At 46.0% G+C, this 21896-nt stretch overlaps 9 protein-coding genes across 9 annotated transcripts; 4 read left to right on the forward strand and 5 right to left on the reverse strand.

Annotated features, from left to right (window-relative positions):
* Positions 1–1212: 1212 nt before the first annotated feature.
* Positions 1213–1815, forward strand: AOL_s00083g146 (uncharacterized protein; the record flags this gene model as incomplete). The annotated part of the gene is made up of 2 exons (XM_011125325.1): positions 1213–1660; positions 1724–1815. 2 exons carry the CDS (start codon positions 1213–1215, stop codon positions 1813–1815), a joined length of 540 nt encoding a protein of 179 aa, XP_011123627.1.
* Positions 1816–2063: 248 nt separating this feature from the next.
* On the reverse strand, positions 2064–2861 carry AOL_s00083g147 (uncharacterized protein; the record flags this gene model as incomplete). Its single annotated transcript, XM_011125326.1, has 1 exon — positions 2064–2861. The coding sequence occupies one exon, from the start codon at positions 2859–2861 to the stop codon at positions 2064–2066; it is 798 nt and encodes a 265-aa protein (XP_011123628.1).
* Positions 2862–4422: 1561 nt separating this feature from the next.
* On the reverse strand, positions 4423–5991 carry AOL_s00083g148 (uncharacterized protein; the record flags this gene model as incomplete). The annotated part of the gene is made up of 3 exons (XM_011125327.1): positions 4423–5129; positions 5182–5467; positions 5533–5991. The coding sequence occupies 3 exons, from the start codon at positions 5989–5991 to the stop codon at positions 4423–4425; spliced, it is 1452 nt and encodes a 483-aa protein (XP_011123629.1).
* Positions 5992–6742: 751 nt separating this feature from the next.
* On the reverse strand, positions 6743–8733 carry AOL_s00083g149 (uncharacterized protein; the record flags this gene model as incomplete). The annotated part of the gene is made up of 4 exons (XM_011125328.1): positions 6743–6793; positions 6864–7234; positions 7294–8220; positions 8289–8733. The coding sequence occupies 4 exons, from the start codon at positions 8731–8733 to the stop codon at positions 6743–6745; spliced, it is 1794 nt and encodes a 597-aa protein (XP_011123630.1).
* A 4747-nt stretch (positions 8734–13480) lies between these two features.
* Positions 13481–13794, forward strand: AOL_s00083g150 (uncharacterized protein; the record flags this gene model as incomplete). The annotated part of the gene is made up of 2 exons (XM_011125329.1): positions 13481–13520; positions 13634–13794. 2 exons carry the CDS (start codon positions 13481–13483, stop codon positions 13792–13794), a joined length of 201 nt encoding a protein of 66 aa, XP_011123631.1.
* Positions 13795–14384: 590 nt separating this feature from the next.
* AOL_s00083g151 (uncharacterized protein) lies at positions 14385–17253 on the reverse strand (the record flags this gene model as incomplete). Its single annotated transcript, XM_011125330.1, has 5 exons — positions 14385–16267; positions 16321–16715; positions 16805–16871; positions 16945–17085; positions 17160–17253. 5 exons carry the CDS (start codon positions 17251–17253, stop codon positions 14385–14387), a joined length of 2580 nt encoding a protein of 859 aa, XP_011123632.1.
* Positions 17254–18719: 1466 nt separating this feature from the next.
* On the forward strand, positions 18720–19658 carry AOL_s00083g152 (uncharacterized protein; the record flags this gene model as incomplete). The annotated part of the gene is made up of 2 exons (XM_011125331.1): positions 18720–19186; positions 19247–19658. The coding sequence occupies 2 exons, from the start codon at positions 18720–18722 to the stop codon at positions 19656–19658; spliced, it is 879 nt and encodes a 292-aa protein (XP_011123633.1).
* Positions 19659–19919: 261 nt separating this feature from the next.
* Positions 19920–20766, reverse strand: AOL_s00083g153 (uncharacterized protein; the record flags this gene model as incomplete). Its single annotated transcript, XM_011125332.1, has 6 exons — positions 19920–19955; positions 20021–20110; positions 20177–20265; positions 20335–20465; positions 20536–20558; positions 20626–20766. 6 exons carry the CDS (start codon positions 20764–20766, stop codon positions 19920–19922), a joined length of 510 nt encoding a protein of 169 aa, XP_011123634.1.
* A 339-nt stretch (positions 20767–21105) lies between these two features.
* AOL_s00083g154 (uncharacterized protein) lies at positions 21106–21671 on the forward strand (the record flags this gene model as incomplete). The annotated part of the gene is made up of 2 exons (XM_011125333.1): positions 21106–21207; positions 21273–21671. 2 exons carry the CDS (start codon positions 21106–21108, stop codon positions 21669–21671), a joined length of 501 nt encoding a protein of 166 aa, XP_011123635.1.
* Between the last annotated feature and the right edge of the window lie 225 nt (positions 21672–21896).

Consider the following 21896-nt stretch of genomic DNA (forward strand, 5'->3'; position numbering starts at 1 on the left):
GGTTGAATCTCTAGAAAGGATTTAATATAACAGCGCTTATATATATATATATTGAGTTCTGCCATTTCATTCCGTGATAGTGCTGATATAGACATAAAATCCGGATGAATTTGCAGCAGAGCCTATATTTAGAGCGAAACAAAAAATGATCCGATTCCATTAGTTAAGCTCTCACCCGTTTGTGCGTAGTCCTGTAGCATAACTTTACAACCTACAGATAGCCTCTTTTATGAATGATATTCTTACGGAAACCTTCGTAATATATGATATGTTAACAAGCTGAACTATGGCTTCTATAGCCATATAGCAGGGTCACTTGAATAAATTCGATGTTTCCGAAATTGAAGTCAAAAAGCATTAATATTCCCTGCTCACAATTTATCTTAGGGGTCAGAGGCTTGCACATCGATCAAAACTCAGAATGCGAAAAATTGGTCCTATCTATAGAAAATAATAACGCAATGATGAGTTTGTGATAGAACCCAACCTAGGGGGTATAAGCCTCGAATTGCAGATCGGTACAAATGTATAATTTCTTCTCGCCTCAATTCAACTGTAGAGTGAGATGTCGCACGAGGAAAGTCCTCCTTCTCTATAGATCTAGCGCGCGAGGCAACCACGAATGGGCCACCGTTAAAGATCTAGATTCAAACCCAACGATCTCACTTGTAATAGGTTAAGCTATTAAGGGCTTCTTGGTTCAGATTCCGCATTTCATTCATCTAAAATTTGAATACGCCATTGATTATAATCCTATATAGTCGTTACGAGCATGTTGAACGACTTTAGCGTGAATCTCGAATCCGGGGTTGGCGACGAATTTCATGTGGCACGCGGATTTCAGCTCATAGAATTCAGCCGCAAGCCTCTGTTGGCGATTTATCCAGTAGGTACTAGTTCTTAATGTTATAGCGATTGTACTCATACAATTGTAACAAGTTTGATAACCAAATAGTCATAACCCAAATACTGACTGTACAGCCTGAATATCAAGCATGCACCAAATCAAGTTCGATGTGGTACTTTTTGCGTTGCCATTCCAAGATCCCAGTCAAATCTCCACTTCCTTTCCTGGATGTTCTTGATGCTTCGCTGTGCCCACAACAACCCTTCAATGCGGCGCAAATCCGCCAGCCGCTCCAATTGACCAACCTCAACCACCCTCAAAGCTATCTCATCTACTCCGTAGCCCGTCCTACATCTCTAGCAAAAATGGCATCCATACGCCCCTTCACTGCCGTAGATCTCTTCTCCTTCAACCCCACCAACCTCGACGTTCTCACTGAAAACTACGACATAAGCTTCTACCTCTCCTACCTCTCCAGATGGCCCAAACTCTTCTTAGTAGTCGTATCCCCCACAGGGACAATAATGGCGTATATTATGGGAAAGGCTGAAGGCGAGGGGAAGGAATGGCACGGTCACGTTACGGCTTTGACGGTTGCACCGGCGTACCGACGGCTCGGGCTGGCGAAAGTACTAATGGAAGAGTTGGAGAGAGTTAGTGAGGAAGTTTATGATGGATACTTCGTCGATTTATATGTGAGAGTTAGCAATGAGCTAGCAGTGAATATGTATAAGAAAATGGGGTATAGTGTCTACAGGAGGGTGGTGGGGTATTATAGTGCTGGTGGTGGGGCAGAGGCTGAAGATGCATACGGTATACTTTCCCCTTCCCCGTTCTCTAGTATATATATTCTGGAAGTGGCTAACAGTCCATTAGATATGAGGAAACCGATGAAGAGAGATGTCAAGAAGGAAAGTATACGGGAAAAAGGAGAAGAATTTCTCGTCAGTCCCGAGGATGTTTATTAAGCCTCTACCTCCCAGGACGCCTAATTGCGGTCTTACGATTGATGAATTATAGATATCTTCTTTTTGTATTATATAAAAGTCGACCGTTTAGTCTGGTCAAGAAACGAAAGCATCCGATACCCTGCTAGTGTACATAAAAACCGATCGCCTGACCTGATATCCCTAGAAACGCTCAAAAGTGGTCAATTTGGGGAATATAAGAAAACCATATTACTTTTCAATGCCAATATGAATATATGTTTATATTCTCAAAGCTTTGCCTTTATCTGTCCTTGGTCTCCGATCTCGACTTTAACCCTCCCACCTTCAATCTCGCATTCCTCGCAATCCTCTACGGGGACTCCATTCTCATGCATAACGACAACGAATTCAATTGGTCCCTCGCCGAGAACAACCATAGGTGCGTGCCATGTTCCAACGCCATATGTGACTGCCTGATCTCCGCGACACATAAACGCCCGGATATTGCTCAAATCCGGCAGCCCTCGTCCCTTCGGTTTAACCGTCCCTGAAGTGTCAAGAGTAGAATCCTCTGTCTCCGGTGTATCAACAGTTCCGTGGGGTGGTACCGGATATGGAGGTGAGCCTCTAATCCCAACCCTCTTCTTCTCTTTCAAGGGATACGGAGGTGGCCTTGATGCATGCTTTACTCCATCAGATGCAAGATCAAGCGTAGGAGCAACAATGACCAGGTATTTCCTTGCAGGATCGCTTTTATCCAGCCCTATAGGTATGAATGTCTGTGTCGTATATGGATGACGTTCAAGGATATGTACTGTAAAAGTCCGGCCATTGTCGCCAAGTTTTCGAGGATTACAAACGAAAAGGTTGAGACGACCCGATGCACTCTTCCCAGAAGGTGCTGCGTATGAAATGAACGGTGAGATTTCTGGGTACTTTTCGGCAGTGCCTTGGTTTACTGTTGCGGATGTTGGAGCAGATCTTGGATTCTCGATGATGGTGCCGAATGGAGCAAACGCTGCTGGGGTCAATGGCGAGACCGGGATTGATATCAAAGCGGCTGGTGATGATTTGTATTGAGGCATGATGACGATATCTCAACGATTACCTGGGAGAATTTACTGATGATGTCGAATTCGAATAGAATAGCACAGGCAAGACTTCCGGCTCAGTTTTAAAAATTCGGAAATTTTGCACTTGCTGGTTTGCGTCTCTCGTTATAAATCGCGCGCAACTGATAAGGCTCCGGCCGTAGAAGTTCGTATGACCAAGCGAAACTTGACTTCCCAAAAAAGCACCTTCCCGCAAAATGATCCTGGCAAGCTTAATTAAGACCAGGTTCGGTCGAAGAGTCGAGATCCCAATTCCTGGAGTTGTCGATAGAAAATCCGAAGGTTCTTTAAGCCAATCGTCACTAGAGCATGCTTGGACCACAAGGCAAGGGAGACTTAATAGTATGAAATGAACTTAGCAGCTGAGGAATTCATGACGTAGATTAGCTTCGAGGCTAGCACAAGCACCCTTAACAACACAGTTCCCCCCAGAATCCAACAAATGCTAGCAACTGAATCCAGTGTCCGGTGGATAAAACCGATATACGGTAGACTGGGAAATAAGCATATCCAACTATCTATATTCAGGTGGGAAAGTATGTAATTTCTTCTAACTATCATAGAAAGTCAAATACCTAGTTTATAGAGTAAAAATCGGTAATATACGCCGATAGAACCCGAAACTTCTTCTTATATGTACAGATCTTATGATCCGTATTCCTAACGCTTCAATCCATTCTTCTCGAGCATCTACCATCCATGGTGTATATAGGTCCAGCACCTTGTATGAGATAAATAGCCGCCCCGAAATCCAAATTTCCAGTTGCACAGTGGACCAACTCACACCGATACAAGCTAGGTCGAATTTTACCGTGGAATTCGAGCCATGGTATCTATCTATAACGGTTCTGCTGTTTAACTCCGCCAAAGGAGAATCTAGTTATAGACAACTTTGATTGCTACAGTTGAAATATTGAAGATCACCGTTGACTTGCGGTTTGAAAGAGGTACTGTTTTAATTAGGGTTAGCTCCCGGAGTACTATTGTTCGTTTATGAGATATTAAATTTCCAGAAGCCTAAGCTTAGGTCGTAGGAAATATTGGTATTCGAAATGGAGGATTCTAATGTTGAGAACCTATAAAGCTGGGTCCGCTAGACATATACAACTGGCTTCTGGAGATACCTATGCTTCTTATATCAAAGCTAGCTAGGTTTATATATACACTGTAGCGTTAGCCTCAGAATTCAGATATGTACGGCTTTGACGGAAATGATATCTCCCCGGATCACGGCAGCATACAAGCCTTTCCAAAATCTTCAAGCATCGTTTGATAGGAGTGAATATGAGATGAGTAGTATTGACGCATACAAGAGAGAAGAGTCGTCCTTTGTTTCTAAAGCTATATACTTGAAGTCAATCTCAAAAAATGAGAAAACGCCAATTAAAGCAAAGAAACACGAATAAGTGCCAAGCCGAGAACTCCATTTGGTAAAAGTTTTAACCCCCGCCCGAAGGCTGCAAAATCCGGTGTCATAAGTTCATGAACTCGCAACCAAAAACTTTCGGTCCCCTTCCATCCCAAAACTGAGGATTTAGAAAGGCGCACCGGTTCCACCCGCGGTCGCCCCACCGAACGCTCCCATTGCCCATGTGCCTAGTAAACCCCACATTCCAACTTTCCATCCTCTATATAGTCCTTCGATGCCGGTCGTCCCACCGCTTTCCTCGGTCTGATAGATGCTCCACAGGGTACCGAAGGACCCGTAATAACTGCCAGTTGGCACAATTGTCTTTCTGGGTGCGGCAACAGCGAGTTGTCCTCTCCTTAAGCTGGTTTCTAGTGGTAGTCGGATGAATAGCTCTGCTGTGGATGAAAAGAACGTACACATTGTGTACATAGCCGGGCGCACAACAGGGTCGATACCGTAATTCATACGGAGGTAGTAAGGCACACCCGTAGAAATGAAGGCGGGGAGTGCGGCATGAAGGGCTGTCGGGAAAGCGAGGGATGGCGGGCAGAGATACGATGGTAGGGACTGAAGGAGCGGAAGCATGGTCCGCGGTTTGTCGTCTGAAGGCGCCATAATTATTCTCGTTCGAACAATATCAAGCGGAGCGAGAAGAAGTGCTGTAATAGCTGAAGACGCTACGACAATGCATAGCGCTGTTATTGGGGATGGGGAGTCAATGACCTCTGTTATCGAAGGGTCTGGAATGTTGACTACTGCTGAAAGGAACGATTGTGTCCAAGCCTCCAGTGTGGACGTCAGGATTGTATATACGAATGTCGAGTTCGACCCTAACTCAAGATATCAGCAAGGAGGCTGAAATATAACGGGCAAAATCCTTACCCTTCCATATTCCCCATACACCCTCCTTATTCCATATTGCTCCCAACATGTCTGCCACCGAGCCAACCTTCCGAGGACTGATCTGCCACGAATGTTCTGGTTTGTCCGTCTGAGGAGCTGCATTTGTAGCATCGGTGATCATCCTCCCGCTTCGATCCGTCATCTTTCGGCCTCTACTAGGATCTCGTTCTCTTTTCCTCCTTTGGCTCCCCGACCAGGATCCGGCTTCATCAACATTGTCGTTTGAAGCGAAATATGGTGGATCGTCGTCTTCGGAATCTTCGCCCTAAGCGTGCACGGCCGAATCAGCAAAATTCTAATCTCCTAGCTCAAGCTACTCTCGTTCCTCACATTTGCCTGACCACCCCACTCTCCTCCATACTCTGTAAATCCAGGCGAGACTTCGCTACTCCGTCTGCTCCGACTTCCTGTACCTGCCACTCGTTCACCAGCTTTCCCACTAGGTTGCCTAGGCACATACTGACACTGCATAACCGTCTTCGCTACCTTAAACGGCTGCAATATCAGCACACTAGTATACCTCATCATGGCAGTATCGATCATATCCCGTATCATAACAGTAACACTCGGAGTTTCGAGATATTCTGAGTAATCGAGGTCGGACAGCATGTCGCGTGTAGCGGAGCTGATGTAGGACGGAGAAGCAGCAGCGGCATTGCGGGCGGATGTAGAAGCAAGGGTCGTAGCTGATGAGCTTGTAGCCGTAGACAGCTTCCCGGTGAGAAAGTCGTGAGCTGGAGGGACATAATACGGCCGTAGAGGGTTCGGAGTGAACTGGTTATTCGACATGGTGGGTGGTTATCTTGCCGGTCGAGCGGCTGAAAAGGACGGATGAATGTTCGATTAGATGGGCGCAAATATCTTCGGATTACATACAACTACGCCGTACGTGATGGAGAACTGCCTCTGGCTAAGGAATGAAAAGTTGATTGTGTGCCGATGACTTCGAGACTGTCGTAAGGTTAGATCCCGCCTATTCGGAAGTTGGTGTTGGCTGGTTCGCATCAAATATTTTTTTTCGGTGCAGCTGCAATGGGCTGCTGCCAACGCACAGACCCCGCAGCATCTAGTCATCGATATCAATCCCACTTTACTATTTTGGACATATGCATTCGTGAGTTACTTATTTTCTACGGAAAAACGGAGAGTGGAAATAGAGCTTTTGGATGGAAGAGGGGATGGCCATGGAACTCTTGATTGGTGCGAATCAAGCTGTTGAAACATCGCTAGGAAAGGTAGAAATATCGAAATTTATGAACATGAATGGATCTCATCAACTCGTACAAAGCTTTGCTTGCATGATGCATATGCGCATTAGGAATAGAAAGAGAGAATATTATGGCGCGTTAGGTAAAAAGAAGGAGGAGAAGAAGGGGAAGGAGAAGGCAATCGCGAGTTAAGGTCGTGAAGGAGAAGCAAGAAATGAAAGCTAATGGCTCGCAATTGTACTAGAGATACCTAAGTACTACTGAAAGAGCGGATTCTATAAATGAGGGTATCTGGTCTCATGCCGGCCCTATACAGGAGCTAGAACATTTTTCTATGCAGGCAACTTGCCGTCGGTCTTAGCGTCACGGACTTGTTCAAAGACCTATTGGAAGAAATCCATAGTTAGCGTCCTGATATCCTAACACGTTTTATATTCGAGAATTAAGTTTTACCTTCAGCATCTTGCGACGGGCACCAACAGCTGCAACCCCACGTTTCTCGAGGGCTTCGTCATCAAGCAGAACAAGTTCTTGCCATTTGAGATCCTTGAGATTATCGGTGTACTTGTGGAGCCTCAAGCTTCGCAACCAAGCAGGAATATCGTTCAAGAGGGTGATATCAGTTGGGTCTTCTGGTGGCTTGCTGCTTCCTCGTCGACCTCCTCGTGGGCTTCGGCCACGGCCAGTCAGGTCGGAATGGTCACTGTGATAACCACCTTCACTACCAGCATGGACAAACTGGTTGAGAGAGAGCGTGGGACCACTGAGAAGAGGGGATCCGTAGGTTGGAGTCAAGAAACCATTGTTTTGAGGTGATGTAAGGTCTGCACAAAATACAGTATTAGCTTTGGACTTGCAACGTACACAAATAATATTAACTTACGAGCGTATGTAGCGCTCTGTAGGCCTGGTGAAGGTTGGCCAGCAAGTTGCTGCTGGGCCGCAGCTACCTGAACTGCAGCGGCAGGAATTTGGACAGGCTGTCCACGCTCGTTATACATAATAACGTTTTGCGTAATAGCCGGGATCTGTTGCTGGTTTGGCGGGAGGCCAGGACTAAGAATGCTAGCGGCATCGGGCTTGGAGCGACGGTACTTGCGAACATCGGAGTCGATCAAGAAGCGGTTATTGACAGTGGACATGGCGGCAAGCTTCATAGCGGTAGCATTGGCCACCATATCAGCATTGGCCTGGGCAGACATAGCATCGTTACCAAACATTGGTACCACAGGGGTGTTAACCATGGACGCCCAGTTGGCACCAGGTGGGAAGGGAGAAAGCTCAGGCATCTCAACATTTCCATTGCCACCATTGACACTAGTAATCGTAGTGGTCTGCAAGTTCGACCCGGTAGTCGGAACACCTGGAGAACGTATGCCTGCAGAACGTGGAGGGGCTTGCCAGTTACCCATGCTTTCCTTAGAAGCAGGTTTGTTATCTTGTCCTGACTTGGGTCTGTTTTCGTTTCCGTTTGCACCAGGTTGTGGAACGCTCTCATCGCGCCTCCAAGGAGAAGCAGGTGGGTTGTTTGCCAAAGTCATGGTGGACAAGGAGCTCGAAGGTTTGGTCTCAAAGATAGCACTATTCCTATTGGACTTGGTACCAGGGGTAACACCAGAAACCTGGCTGTATCGAGCCCTTTGAGTAGCCAAAGCGGCTGCAGCTTCTGGGAACATTGCGCTGACAGTCGCCGGATCAAGCTGAGAGTTCCGATTGGTCAAAGTCGTAGGGGATGGTGGTGGTCGAGATGGGAAAGAGTGTCGAGATTGCTCGCCGACCATTAGTTCGCTCATTCTGTTCGAGAGTGGGTCTACATTCACAGGTCTGTTAGCGTACGAATTATGCGAAAAGAGATATAGAGAAACATAGTCTTCTTACCAGACTGGCTTGAGGCCATCTGCTGGAGAATTGCAATGAAAAAGCGAACTTGAACTGGGCTCGTCTGCTGCAACAAGGCGTACAAGGCTGCAGTACGCTCAGCAGCACTCAAGACACGAAACCATTGCTCGATGGCGCTCAATTCGTCCTTGAATTCTTGGTCCAAAGTCGCAGCAGCCATCTCATCGAGGGTGTTTTCGTAGGACTCAAGATCAGCAAGCCATTTTTGGGCAGCCTTATCATAAGCTTCAGCCTCAGATCCTTGAGCTGGTGGCGTCCCAGCATTCAAGTAAACTTCGGAAGCAGGACGGATTTGGCGCGAGTTTGCGAGAGGAGAGGTGAACCCAGACATGTCCGCAGAGGCACGAAGATGATGACCACGGTTGGTAGGAGGTCGAAGAGAAGAGGCAGAGCCATCGGGAGTGCTGTTACGGTTGGTAGCCATTTTTTCTGAATGCGTATATATAGTATATATATAACTTTTATAGTATATAGCGTTTGTATAGGTGCTTTCGATGCGATATTATAAACTAATGAAGGTTGGCAGACGCTATGCTCTTCAAAAAGCAGATTCTGCAGGCGGGCAGTAATACAAGAAGGACGTGATTTTGAGATCCAAGGCTATAATGCTTGACTAAACGTCGTAGCCAGCTATTATTAGTATTCATCATATTGGACTCGGGCTCGAAGCTGGTGATGTCCGAGCATCTGGCGGGAACGTACCTTTGAAAACGGATGCTTGCACCAGTGACTAGGTATGAAGTATTGATTCAAATGTAAGATCGTAAGGTAACGAGGGTCGGAGGACTACCGGAGTCGGTGAAGAAGATTTCAATCTCCTGCAGTTCCTGCTGACCTCAAAGGAGTTTTCCTTGCTGAAAAGATTCGCTAGGAAAAGTGCTTCCTCAGCGGCACGATCATGAAGGCTGACTGGATGTCGGTTGGAGGTTGGAGGTTTTTAAGGGGGGACGGAAACGTGGTGTTGGGGAGCTGACGAAGACGACAGACGACAGAAGACAATGCAATGCAGTTAACCGCCACACCAGTCCGGAAGCTGCCTTCGAGCTAACCAACCAAGCAGCCAATGCAATGTCACCGAACCTGATGCCCAGCAAGTGCAAGTGGCCTCAAGGACAAAACGACCTACAACGAACGAGACAGTGAGAAACGATCCGTGCCGCACCTCAGACGGCGAGGCGAGAAGAGGGGGGGGAAAGAGGGTTAGGGAGAATTCGATTGCTTACAGTGGAAGGACCGAAGGTCGAAGGATCGAAGCCAAAGAAAGAAAAAACAAGAAACAGAAGTCGATTCCGTTGAGTCAGTAAGAGGGAAGGCCTCGAAAAGAGAAGCGACACCTTTGCTTTTACTTTATATATTAATGCCGCCCCTGGTAGCCGGAAGAATTCTCAGTCAGAGAATCAGAGGCCCGGTGGCAGATGGTGGAGCCGACGCTTGGTATGTACGCTGTATGCTGCTCGGATATGATGCTTCGCTGCAGGGGTAAATTGGTGGGAACTTTGTTAGTCCCTTGCAAAGTTAACTGTTCACGAATTCACGAGCTTCGAGTTCAATAGCAGGAACGGAGAGGGGTGACAGAAAGGAATGACCCGGCGCTAGGAGCGTCGAAACTACGATAAAAAAGCACAAAGATGCCCAACCAACCAAGCTGAAATAAAGGATTCTCAACCTCAGGGAGAAGGGAAAATGTTGAAGCCTATATACGCCTCACGCAGACCTCTAACGGCAGTGGGATATCTGACCTCGTCTGAGGCTGAATCATTCCGCCATAGATACCACGATTCCTATACTCCTATTTATGGATAGCGAGTTTAATTTCGAGCCGTCGACAACCAATAAACTAGGGTGCTATTACTTCCGAAAGTAAATTATCTGCCCACCACTGCGTCTGCAACCGGGAACAGCGAAACCAGTGCCAAAGTGAAGCTAGCGTCGGTCAAGGTGTCTACCAATCCTGAGACGGCAAGCAATCCAAAAGGGAACGAGCCACCTGCTCGGGTTAAATGCCTACCAGAGCAAACGCAGAATGCAGATGAGCAAAGTTTTTTGTTTCCTTTCTCGCTGTCGTTGAAGCTGCAGGGCTAGGTCAGAAGCCCCGGTCCTCGACTGTTTAATCCGCCCATCTGAGGCGTCCAAGGCCCACGCGAGTTTCACATCTTAACGCCGCGCGCGGGCGAACCATCTTATCTCAAGTCAAAAGCTGTACAGGAACCATATCTGCGACGACAGCCATGGTCCTTGCTCCTCAGCCGAGATATACGATCTCACGCTACAAATATTTTGAGGACCCTTAAAGGGTAGCCTTGATCTCAGGGTCGTTGTATATAAATTGGATGCGAATAACCTTGCAGACTTCTAGAAGTCCGCACACCCAACACCAGCTACCCCAAGAAGAGAAAGAACATGCAGAACATGCTCCACCAGCACACTCTCCGGTTTCTTCCACATACCTCGTAGTCCCACCATTCCAATCACAACCCGGCTGCGAGGTTCCGACGGGACCGATCCTTTGCCATCATAGAAATCCTACGATGACATCGATTTGTTTAATTTTAGAAACTATACGGTTACCTGCAGCCTTGTGGGCATGAACATTCGAACACTGTGTCTTGGATGCTGTTAATGCATCTGAATACCGTTCACATCAGATGAACATAATATGTTATGTCACGACGCATGCAGAGCTGCAGAGGTATAATGGCTATGTTCTTAATACCTTCAATTATTCATGTATAACAACACCATCTTGAGATGTCTGATAGCCAAGCGGCGCAGTGCTGCACGCCAGGTTGGAGATACCTCGCCTGTCTGGATTAGGATGCACCACGCGAGCAACACTAATTCCTCACAAAGCTGAAAGGAATCGAACTGGCTAGTTCGAAGCTAGTCAACCTGAGCTCAATGAAGAATTTGGTTACAGAAAATAAGTGGATAGTAGATACCATATTACTAACACCATACCTATTGTTAAACATTCTTGTGACCGGAAGTATACGTACATGTACAATGCAAATACATCGAAACCTAGGTACGTAAGGGGGGAAGAAGTACAAACTAAGTAGCTTCGTAGAGCTTGAGTATAAGGCGAATGAAAAAATTACTTGTAGAGTTCTGCGTCCACTCAATTGTATGCTCAATAATGCACTAATGTAAAAAAATCCGAAATCTAAACATTGGTAGAAAAACTAATGAGACCCCATGCGTGACTACTCTACCCTCATGGCAGTCAGAATGCTAAGATAAGGTGTATATATATAGTTAGTTCTTAATAAGGTATAAGTTTATAGATTTGATAATCTCCAAAATTAAAATTCTCGGCCATCTAACTAGATATACACTGTGGTAAGAGGTTTTACCTCACTATTCACAACATCAATAACTGAGTGAATAGCTTTTGTCCTGAAGCATATACATATATGTAATATTCCTGCCATAGAGCATCGAACTGCTTCGATTTGGCTTCCGCACAGTCCATATCTGTATAGCTCATGGCGCTTGATTGGGCTCGTGAAATTACGTTCCGGTCGATATAATCTTCCCTCGAAAGCCCCATATTTCCAGCATGAAGTCATGCACCTTCTAATGACCCAAACCCCGACGCAGCCTTTGTGACGTCTGGGAACGAGACCACCCCGACCCCCAATAATATTAATCTCAACTTATACAGGTCTATAGTCTCGTAAAAACAGCCATGGGAGCAGCTTCATTCCAGCTGTTGATCATTCTCCCTTCTTATTCTCGTCCCAACATGCATAAGCGATGATGCTTCAACAGTGTAGATCACATATCATCGAATATATGTCATATCGACAAGGCTAGCTTTGTGTTAACTCTAAATTTACTGTCACGTACGTAACAAAAATGGCTCCCGCATTATAATTTAAAATACTAATTTATATATATAATCGCGGCCGGAGGTCTTCATTAACTAGTGTTTGTGTTCATATGTATTCTTCTAATATTTTAACCCACTAGTTGAAAGTTGGGCACCGCTGGTTCCATTTCCATGATACCAATTAATGGTACTCGAGAGTGCCATGGCCGCGTCGGTACTTTTTGCGGTCTAGAATGTCATAAGTTTCCCATTCTTCTTTGCCGTCTGCGGTTACGGCCGCTAGTTATTTGAATTTGGGATCCCTAATTTCCCTTCCAAAGAGGTCAGTCCCTAGTGGTTTTGCCGGCTCGAGGTATACGGCGCCTATCACCGGGTACATCAGCTCGTAGTTATCCTTCTGATTGTTCTCAGTTAACCAAGGCTAAAGTCGATTATTGCGATGGTGCTAAAGAGATAGAGCTCGGTCATAACTATATAAATGAATATTTAAATATCTTCATATATGCCATTCTTATAATCCCATTCCCACAAGTACTTAGATCTAGTATCCCATCTTTCATATATTAATGTATTCGACAGCTTAACAGCTATTTTATCATATGGCTGCTCTTATATGTAGGTTTTATGAAAGTACCTATAGGCTGGCCCCGGGAACAGTTCATTCCATCGATACGTACCCCAGTATGAATAAGTAGGTGTCGAGACGCCTAGCCAAAGGTCCCGCAGATTATAGTATATTTCGGGCCATGATTTTGAAAATCTGACATGTTCGCAAAGTACTTATGTGCTCTTTGAGTTTACATCTACCGCCAATACCAGCGGATACATATATGGAGGTGTTATGTAATAACATATATTGCTGATGTAACGTCGAATCATACATAGAAGTTTTAGGTCGCTCAGATTATATATTATAACGGTTTCTTAAAATTCATACGTAACGTAATGTATAGTTTCGGGACCAGGCGCTTGCAACCCGATCAAAGAACGATCTGGATATTTCCAAACCCCGAAGTGAAGAAATCCATAAAATGTAGGTAAAATGCAGGCTTCCAGAGGCTGGAAGGTGCTGGAAATTAAAACTTCACTAGCTAAGAGCTAGCGAGCTCATTCTTAAGTTCTGTTGTACTTTCCGCGTTGTGACGTTGTTGTCCCTCGTCACTGTTCACCAGCCAAGCTCAAGCCCGGACTTTGCGGATAACGGAACACCACGGCCGATAGTATTCTATAATCCTAACCGTACGTAGACCTCAGCTAGATCTTCCTAAGGAGATACTATAAATACCACCTACGATCACACACCGCCCAGAGTCGACCCAAAATCGACGATGGCATCAAAATGTCCATCCTTCGTTCCCAAGTTCTAAATGTCTACAAAGGTTCGTTCGCCTAATCGTTTCTCCATATATCCAATCCAATCCAAAACCTATTTTTCAAACTTCCCAAATCATATATATAATTATAAGTATGTATATATAATATTTTGCTCTAGAACTCCTCTACCTCGGAAAAAGTTATCCTCTGGGTTACAATTACTTCCGCACACGCTGTCATAAAGCATTCTCAAAGAGTGCGGGATTGACTAAGGAAGAAGATATCAAAAATGCAATAGCTAGGGCGGAGTATGTTAAGAAGGAGATTGAAGCTCTGTAGGTGTCCTTCCTTCTATCTATGGGTTTATTTCCCGCAGAAAAGTCGAGGTGGAACAAGAAAAGAAAGGAAGGAATAACCTTTGGTCAGATCGATGTTGGATATATATCCAATGCGCATTAATCTTGTTAACATATGTATTTTATACACAGATACTATTTGAAAAAATATCGAGCAATGAAGCAAAGGTATGGATAAGTTTGAGGAGGAGAGTTTGAGGGATGTTAGTATCAGAAGCTTGTAAAAAGAAAGAAATGATATCGGTATATCTAAAAATGTCAAAATTGGTTTCTCAATTCAATCTTCAAGCCCCTCAACGGCATGCACCATCTGTTTTTCAAAATAATAAGAGAAATGAAAGATGGAAAGGCTAGTAAAAAAAACCATATTAGAACCCGCGCCTTTCTAACTATATTATCTCCGACTCCAGTGATGATGTCCAATCGATATTCCCAGCCGGCCTCATGGCCCAAATATAACGTTTAACCGTGGATCAAAAAGTCTTTAAAATACAATTTACCACCTCACGCCTGAGATATAACATAAGGAAACCAAGGAAAGTTTCAAGGAAAAAAAGTGGAAAGCCATAGCCCTCAAGATGGCCCAGCGCTGAAAAATTCTACCTTACCTGGCCGACCACCAACCTCGTCAACTTCTTCCTCACTACTGCCACCCCCTTGCCTTCGCCGTACCGGTCCCCCAGCCATCTCCAACCCATTGTCATCGTACTCTTCAGATCCATCCCTTTCCTCACTTCCACTAAAGACATCTCCATCACTTCCACTCGCGCTGTCCTCTGTATTAATGGCGCTAGTAAGATCCTCGTACCCTCCAAACTCCCCTCCGGCCGCTCCAAAATATCTTCCCTCATCTTCTCCCTCGCTCATCCCACTATCCACCTGTGCAGGGCTCGCCGTAAATAAGCCACCATTAGCCCCACCGGCAGCACCCTCAAGCACAGCTCTTACTGTTTCCTGACTTCCATTCCGCGATCTACTTAACCCCTTCAAACTCATCACGCTGCGCCTTCTGAATTCCGTATTCTTCGGACTCGCCAAAACGTCGTTAATACTTCCAGGCCATAGGTTATTCTTAAACCAGCTGAACCGTTGAGTATTTGGACTTGTCGCTCCGGATCCAGTAGTAATTGGTGAAGTACTTTCTCCATTACCATTTGGAAGGTTGATGGAATCTCTAGCTCCTCCGGCAGCAGCGCCAGTGATATTCGATAGATCCGTAGATATTCGCCTGGAGTTCCTCTTGCTGATAGATCCGCTACCGCCTTTCCTTTGTTTCAGAAGACTTGCTATATCCTCTGAACTCAAGATGGCCTCCAATTCCGCTCCTTTACCCTTATGTTTCCTCCGACCTTCTTCCACTAGCTTCTCAATCTTCCATCTGTTCCTAATAAATTTCAATTTAGGATATGTAGCATGTTCTCCTGACTTAATCATCCATGATAATCGTTCCCTCGAAGGGTCAGAGAGGATGTAGTAATAGTCAATAAGCTTCGTACGCGGAAGAATATTGACCCGGCCGTAGAATCGTTGAAGAAATAGGTTACTCCAGTCGGTACCTAACGGACGGGGAAGAAGCTCGAGATGTCTGAGGACTTTAAGCCACTTATTCAAATCGAGTTTCAAGTATTGCTCTGTCGCACTCCCCAGAAATCCCCCACGCCAACCGCGGCCTTTACGGTGAGATACCGGTCGGCCGACGGTACCGCGAGAGGAGAAGAAGAAAAGTGTGATATGCGGGTTGACTTGTGAGACGATCGGAAAGTTTACGTTGAAGTGTAGGTTCAGGGCTTGAATGGGAATGTCGGTACGAATACTGCCGTCCTTCCATTTGTGACCGAAGGAGTAGGGTATTAAATCGTCATTCTTTGTTTTCATCATGAGAACAACGGGGTTCAGAATACCAGGAACCGCAGCCGAAGCCAACAATGCAGTCCAGATGACACAATCGGGGGCTGTAATGTGATTTAGGAGGATACTCGGGCTGTTCGGGTTTGACGGGACACAAGAGATATTGAGAGTTCGGCCTGTCCGTTCGTATGCCTCTCGGAAGGTCATGCTGCCCCTAGTAAACCATAAGGCCCGACTGGCCCAATCAACGGAGTCAAATCTAGCCCCCGTTTTCCACCACCGAGTCATCCATACCGCCATGCTATCATGGCATGCTGTAATCTTGTCGGCGAGTTCCGGACGGATAACGATCTTGAGCTCCTCATCGGTTCGGGTTCCAACTAAAGCCGCTACGAGTCCGCCCCCAGAAGTTCCTGTGATAATACTAGGGATGACGCCAGCGTCGAGGTGAGCACGTAAAACACCAAAATGATAGTATGCAAAACATGCTCCCCCCGAGAGACAAAGAGCTGTTCGGCCGAGGTTCTTAGATAGATGTTTAAATAGCTTTCGTTTTTCGTCTGATGTTAGCTGGTCGGAATCAACGAGAACGCGTAAGCACCTTTCCACTGTTCAATAGTCAGCCAAGGCCCAAAATTTGGGTATGAAATTCAAGACGCACACTCATCGTAGTAGTCCTGTAGAAGATTTTTCGTTCCATAGTATGTTTGACTATAAAGCCTTGGATTCTCGATACCAGCAAAGTCATTTTTGACACATGCTCTAACCAAGGCCGCCAACCCTTCGATGGCGTCGTCGTCCCGCTTCGCTCGTAGCCGGAAGTCTTGGAGCTCGGTCAGAACCCGTCGGATTGTGATATAGTCATAATAACTAAACTCATCCGTCTCTCTCCACTCATCGGCACCAAGGTAGTGGTCTAACTCCTGGGCTGCAACCTTCCATTCATCATAATTTCGGGATTTTCGAAGGGCCAAGCGCAGCCTTTGACGTTTTCCGCGGTGTGTAATGAAATGCTCGTACAACCAGATGTAGATTCTCGTCAGGAAGTATAAGAAACTAAAATTGAAAACAATAAAGATTGAAAAAAATTAGAAAATTTATTCAAAGATCTGGGGTCACGGAGGACATTGGGTGGTATATCATACCCTAAAAAGAGAATCCATCCAAACACGAGCAGCAGTAAAGGCCAGCTGAATAGTGCATACGAATAACCTAGAAACCAGCATATCCTTAGCATCCTATTCAGATAAGAACCATCTGTCTCCAAAACGCAGATTTCAGGTACCTTCTCTAGTTTCGTCCTTCCTCGACTTTCTTCTCCGTTTACCGACCCGCTGCCGTATAGGTTTCCAGTCGCTCTCGGCACTGATAAATACGTCTGGTGCACTCGGCGGGGCATTTAAGACCTGGGTAAATTGATCGATATCTAGATAAAAAAATTACCAGTTAGTCCCCCTATATCGGTATTCTTAGAAAATCGTGTATATTGAGAAAACGCACGCTTCTTATTGCTATAATCAACCACGAACTCCGGAGGGTATTCATGAGCCGCGTAAGGCTCCGAGGCATCGGTCACAGAGTCGTTCGAGGCCATAATGTTAGACGTCGGGGTGGTACTGGTGGCTATTGTCGTACTGACAGCCAGGCGACGACCTTTATCATAGTATCGTTATCTATCAATATCCGGGGTATTCGGAGTTATCTGGGGGATATTAATCTGGTGGTGGTTGTGGTGGCGGCTTGTCGGCTGGACCTGGGCTGCACAGTTTGGATATGACGTAAAGTGTTGGCTGAATTGAAGTCGGCTTCTGCAATTGCCAGTTAAGTTGCGGAGAATACTCCGTACGGATCGACTCCAGAAGTCGATGCTATTCAGATCGAAATGCGAATTAAATAGTGAGATTCGAAAAACTCAACGTGAAGATATTCCAGGGAGAAATGAGGGAGCAGGACGCTATTTGAGTATCATCCATATCCCGGCTTTGAACCTAGGCCTGGGATATGTCACTACTGAAGCAGGAGTGGAGCCACTGTGCATACATACATTATATTACAGGCTACCCAACTGGGGGGCTAATCCAGGGCCAGCAGCAAACTGCGCTGTTGGGATGCGATATCACCGCACAATCACATGCAGCCACCCACTCTCTCACAATAAACGAGTGTTGACGTATTAAGTAATCCTATAGGCCTATGCTATCAATCCGGTGGCCATTTAACGAGAGAAAGAGTGAGTGAGGGAGGAGAGTGAGTGCTAGTGCTTCCTGTCATCCGACTCTGTCACTTCCCATATATATTGGCCGGATCCGCTGCAGAATGATGAGAGGGCGCATGTGGCCGAGGCCAGCACGTAGCATAATATATTCTGTGTCCTATGCATGCCGTACATACATGTATACGTTATACACGATTCCGGCTTCTGAAGCTTCCGATTTGGAGAGTTAATACGACGGAAATACGACGATTTGGGTCAAGTTTCCCGGCTTCGTTATTGTGTAATTCTGGTTCGGTGCAATCAGGCAGCTAGCAGGCGGGCAGGCAGGCAGGCGGCATTAACAAGTTAAATACCCAAATCGCAGTAGACCAAGTTCTATAGCCGACGATATTTTTTTAATTTTTTTAATTTTAATTTATTTTAATTAATTAGAATTTAGTAAATATCACAATTACTTACAGGTGTCGACGGGTATAGTAGAAGTATTGTATCGTACGTACTGGCAACCTGCATTAGCTTGAATCGTCGCCCATGTGAATCGAAGGTCTGCCGAACGAAAGAACGGCCAGCCAGTCGGAGTTTATAGATCCCTGTCACTCGCAGAGCCGCATCTTTGCTACAAATTTTAACTGCAACTCCAACTCGCCTCGTCGCCATATGTCGATATTCTCGATATTGATCATCTTCAATTATATTGCATTAGGAAAACCTCAAAAAGGAGGCCGATAAGTTCAACTGCTCTCTTATCCGGTGGGTGGGTGGCAGTTGCTGTTCATATACTTGACTGTTGCTTTCGCATTGCTGGATATAGTAGGGCTTCTACGACTACGACTTCAAACAAAACCATGTCGATACCCGCTACCACTCTGGGCCTTCGCCTACTCCGACGTCCCATAACTTCATCTCTCCCTTGCTCCGGCTATACTACAATCACAACTGCATTCAAACCAATTCGTCCATCGACTCTCCTACGACTAACCCGAACCTATGCCTCCAAGCCCGTCAAACGTTCGGGATCAAAGCCTAGCGGCTCTTTGAGCCAGTCTATATCCTCGAACTCGCCCAGATACTGGTCTCTCGAGGAGAACCTTGCTAAGGCAGGCCATGAAACCGTGCTATATCAATCCGGTTCACGGCTTCTGATTTATATCTACTACTCGCTCTCCGTAGTGTCGATAGGCTGGGCAGGGTTAGAATTCTATGACAATGTAATTTGTCAGCCGGAGGCACCACAGTGGACGAAGAGTGTCAGTGCCCTTGGAGCGGGTATGGGACTGTTTATCTGTGCCTATTGCTTCTGGGTGCCATCGAGGTATATTTCTCCAATCAAATTCATAGTACACAATTTATAGAAACTAACGTTCATAACTAGAATGGTTCATCGAATTGTCGCCATTCCCAAAATCGGCTCTGTCCCACCATCCGTATCTCTCCAGATCCAAGCCCGTTCCATCATCCCCTTCAGGAAACGCATCATCAACTCAACCCCCAAAGCCACTACTATGGTTGATATCTTCCATTCACCTATCTCTAACATTAATAGGTGGGAAATCAAGGGCTATTTCGGCCCTATGAAATATATTGCTTGGCTGGCATACGCTGGTTTCAGGAAGCTAGTGAAGGCTTTGAGAATGGAGGATTTCGCGAAATTGAAAATCGGGGACAGTGGATTGATTTATAGGATCGATAGACAGGGGTGGGCATGGGAAAGGGAAAGGAAGGGATTAGATGTCCTGCTGAAGGGTGAGACAAAGTACTACCCGTATCAGCAGAGTAGGTCGTAAAGCAATACCATATTCCACTGAGTCTGTATATAGTGCCCTATATTGTTGTACATAGCCGCGTGGATAACCACGACGACCTCGCTTGTAACATCATTTACACAAGTTTTTCTTCTGTTGGGACAAAATCTATGATTGGATATCGCTCATCCAGCTACTATCAATTCACCATGTATACTTTCTTTTTGGGGGGTAATTCAAAAGAAAACCAAAGTAAATGTACACGAAGATGTGTTTCAAGAGAAAACAAAGGTGTTAACAAAATTAAGCCTTGAGGGCGGCCTGTAATGTCTCGAGGACCTGGTTCATTCATCCATAGGTTAGTATAAGAGTAGCATTTACAATCGGAACGAACAGTTACGAACCTCAACTTCGATCTTAGCCTCGGCAATATCCTGCTCGCTACCGCTACCGGAAGCGATTTTGTTGGCCTCTGCCAATTGGGACTTGACGGCCTACAATCCGAGTTTCAATCATCAGCTACTGTCATTTCGAATCCACCAAACTTGAATAGTTCTTACATCCAAACTGAACTCATCGAGGGTATAAGCCTCAACAGCGTTGATGCTCAATCTGCTGTTTGGCTGGACGACAGCGAATCCTCCGGAAACTAAAGCAACTTATGTCAGATAACTTGCCCACTACCCCCAATTAATCCACCTGAGCCATTTTCCCATACCGAAGAATTGCTTGTTGGCACCACCCTCCTCAATGATATCAACGATACCGGCCTTCAACTGCTCGATCGATGGAACGTGGTTTGCGAGGACACCCATAACACCGGACTCGGCTGGAATATTGACCTGGACGCTGTTCCGTTCAAAACGCAATATATATTAGTCGGAGCGGGAATATCGGCGGTTTCAAGTGGGGAGCATACACATCAGTGGCCTTGTAGATAGCCTAGAAATATAAACTTTCGTTAGTAATAGTTCTATACAATATATAGGCAAGACTCAATTGGCCCTACCTGGTGAGGAAGAGACAAGCTAAGCTTGATCTTATCCGAGGTAACAGCCTCAGCGTATCCTCTTCGCACTGGCGCGCGGATTGTTGAGGACATGGGCTTTGCCCTGAGGGCAGCGGTTCGGAGGAGACGCAGAGACTGCATTGTGGGTGATTGAAGGGAGGAGATAGCGGGGGTGGGAAGTTAGACTTCTGGTTCGAGATCGGGAATGTGGTCGGTGGTGGGATGAGGCGGGTTGACGTCTGTCTGGTTGAAGTTCCGAAATTTTGGCGGGCGGAACGGATGGCGCCAAGACTTTGAGGCCTTCGCAACACGACCTTTCGGGCTTCTTCAATTCAATTCAACGTCACGTCTCCCACAATTCCAAGCTTCACACCGACATCAACATCAACATCATTCCACCGAACCGCTAGCTCGTTGGAATCCTAATAGCTTCCGCTCCGATAGTTGCTACTGTAGAATCAATCCGACTCCAGCTACATTATGGAGTCTTCTCCACTCGATGCTCCAACGGAGCCAAACACTCAACAGCCCGTCGAATTCTCTCCAGCAGACAGAATAAAACAGCTGAACCAGATTGATAAGGTAATATTATATATACTACCAACCAATGCTTTAGTGGGAGGGCGATGCTGACAGATCTTGTCTAGGAAATAACCTCATTGCTCACAACTGCATCGGCTGCCATAACCACGCTCTCATCCCCAAAGCCATCTCAATCTACCTTCAGAACACAGTCGGCACAGTATCACACTTCAGTGCACTCGATAATATCAGCTCTGAAGCGTCAGATATATGCCTTAGAACAAGCAGATATTCCACTACCCGCCGTTCTCACTTCGCCAGCCGGTTCTGCACCTCCAGCGGCAGGCAGTGGCTCTGCAAGTGGCCTTGACATTGGTGCTTTAAGTGGAAGATCTGACTCTGTTGGGAGAAAGATGGATCAGGAGCTATGGAAGAAGGCTCGCGAGATGGTGGAGGCCAAGAAGCTCGAAGAAGGAGAGAAACTCGACCTCAGAATTGATGTCGAGATTAGGGATACTGTTTAGACGGGCCTTTTAAGTATTCATACTTACTAAGGCCCGTTCGTGGATCAACTACAACGGAGGGTGCAGGCCTGGTGTATATCATCTTTTCTTTGTGTCCTCAAAACAAAAAGAAGATGAATATGGCTGAGCTGTCTATAGGCCGGTATGCACTGGCTGTCAAAACCCTGTCCATTGACAGATACCCATACAACCCTATCATGCAGAACATCCTCCCTTTCTCATTTA

This window comes from Orbilia oligospora (assembly GCF_000225545.1).
Source record: "Orbilia oligospora ATCC 24927 unplaced genomic scaffold scaffold00083, whole genome shotgun sequence".
NCBI classification, from domain to species: domain Eukaryota; kingdom Fungi; phylum Ascomycota; class Orbiliomycetes; order Orbiliales; family Orbiliaceae; genus Orbilia; species Orbilia oligospora.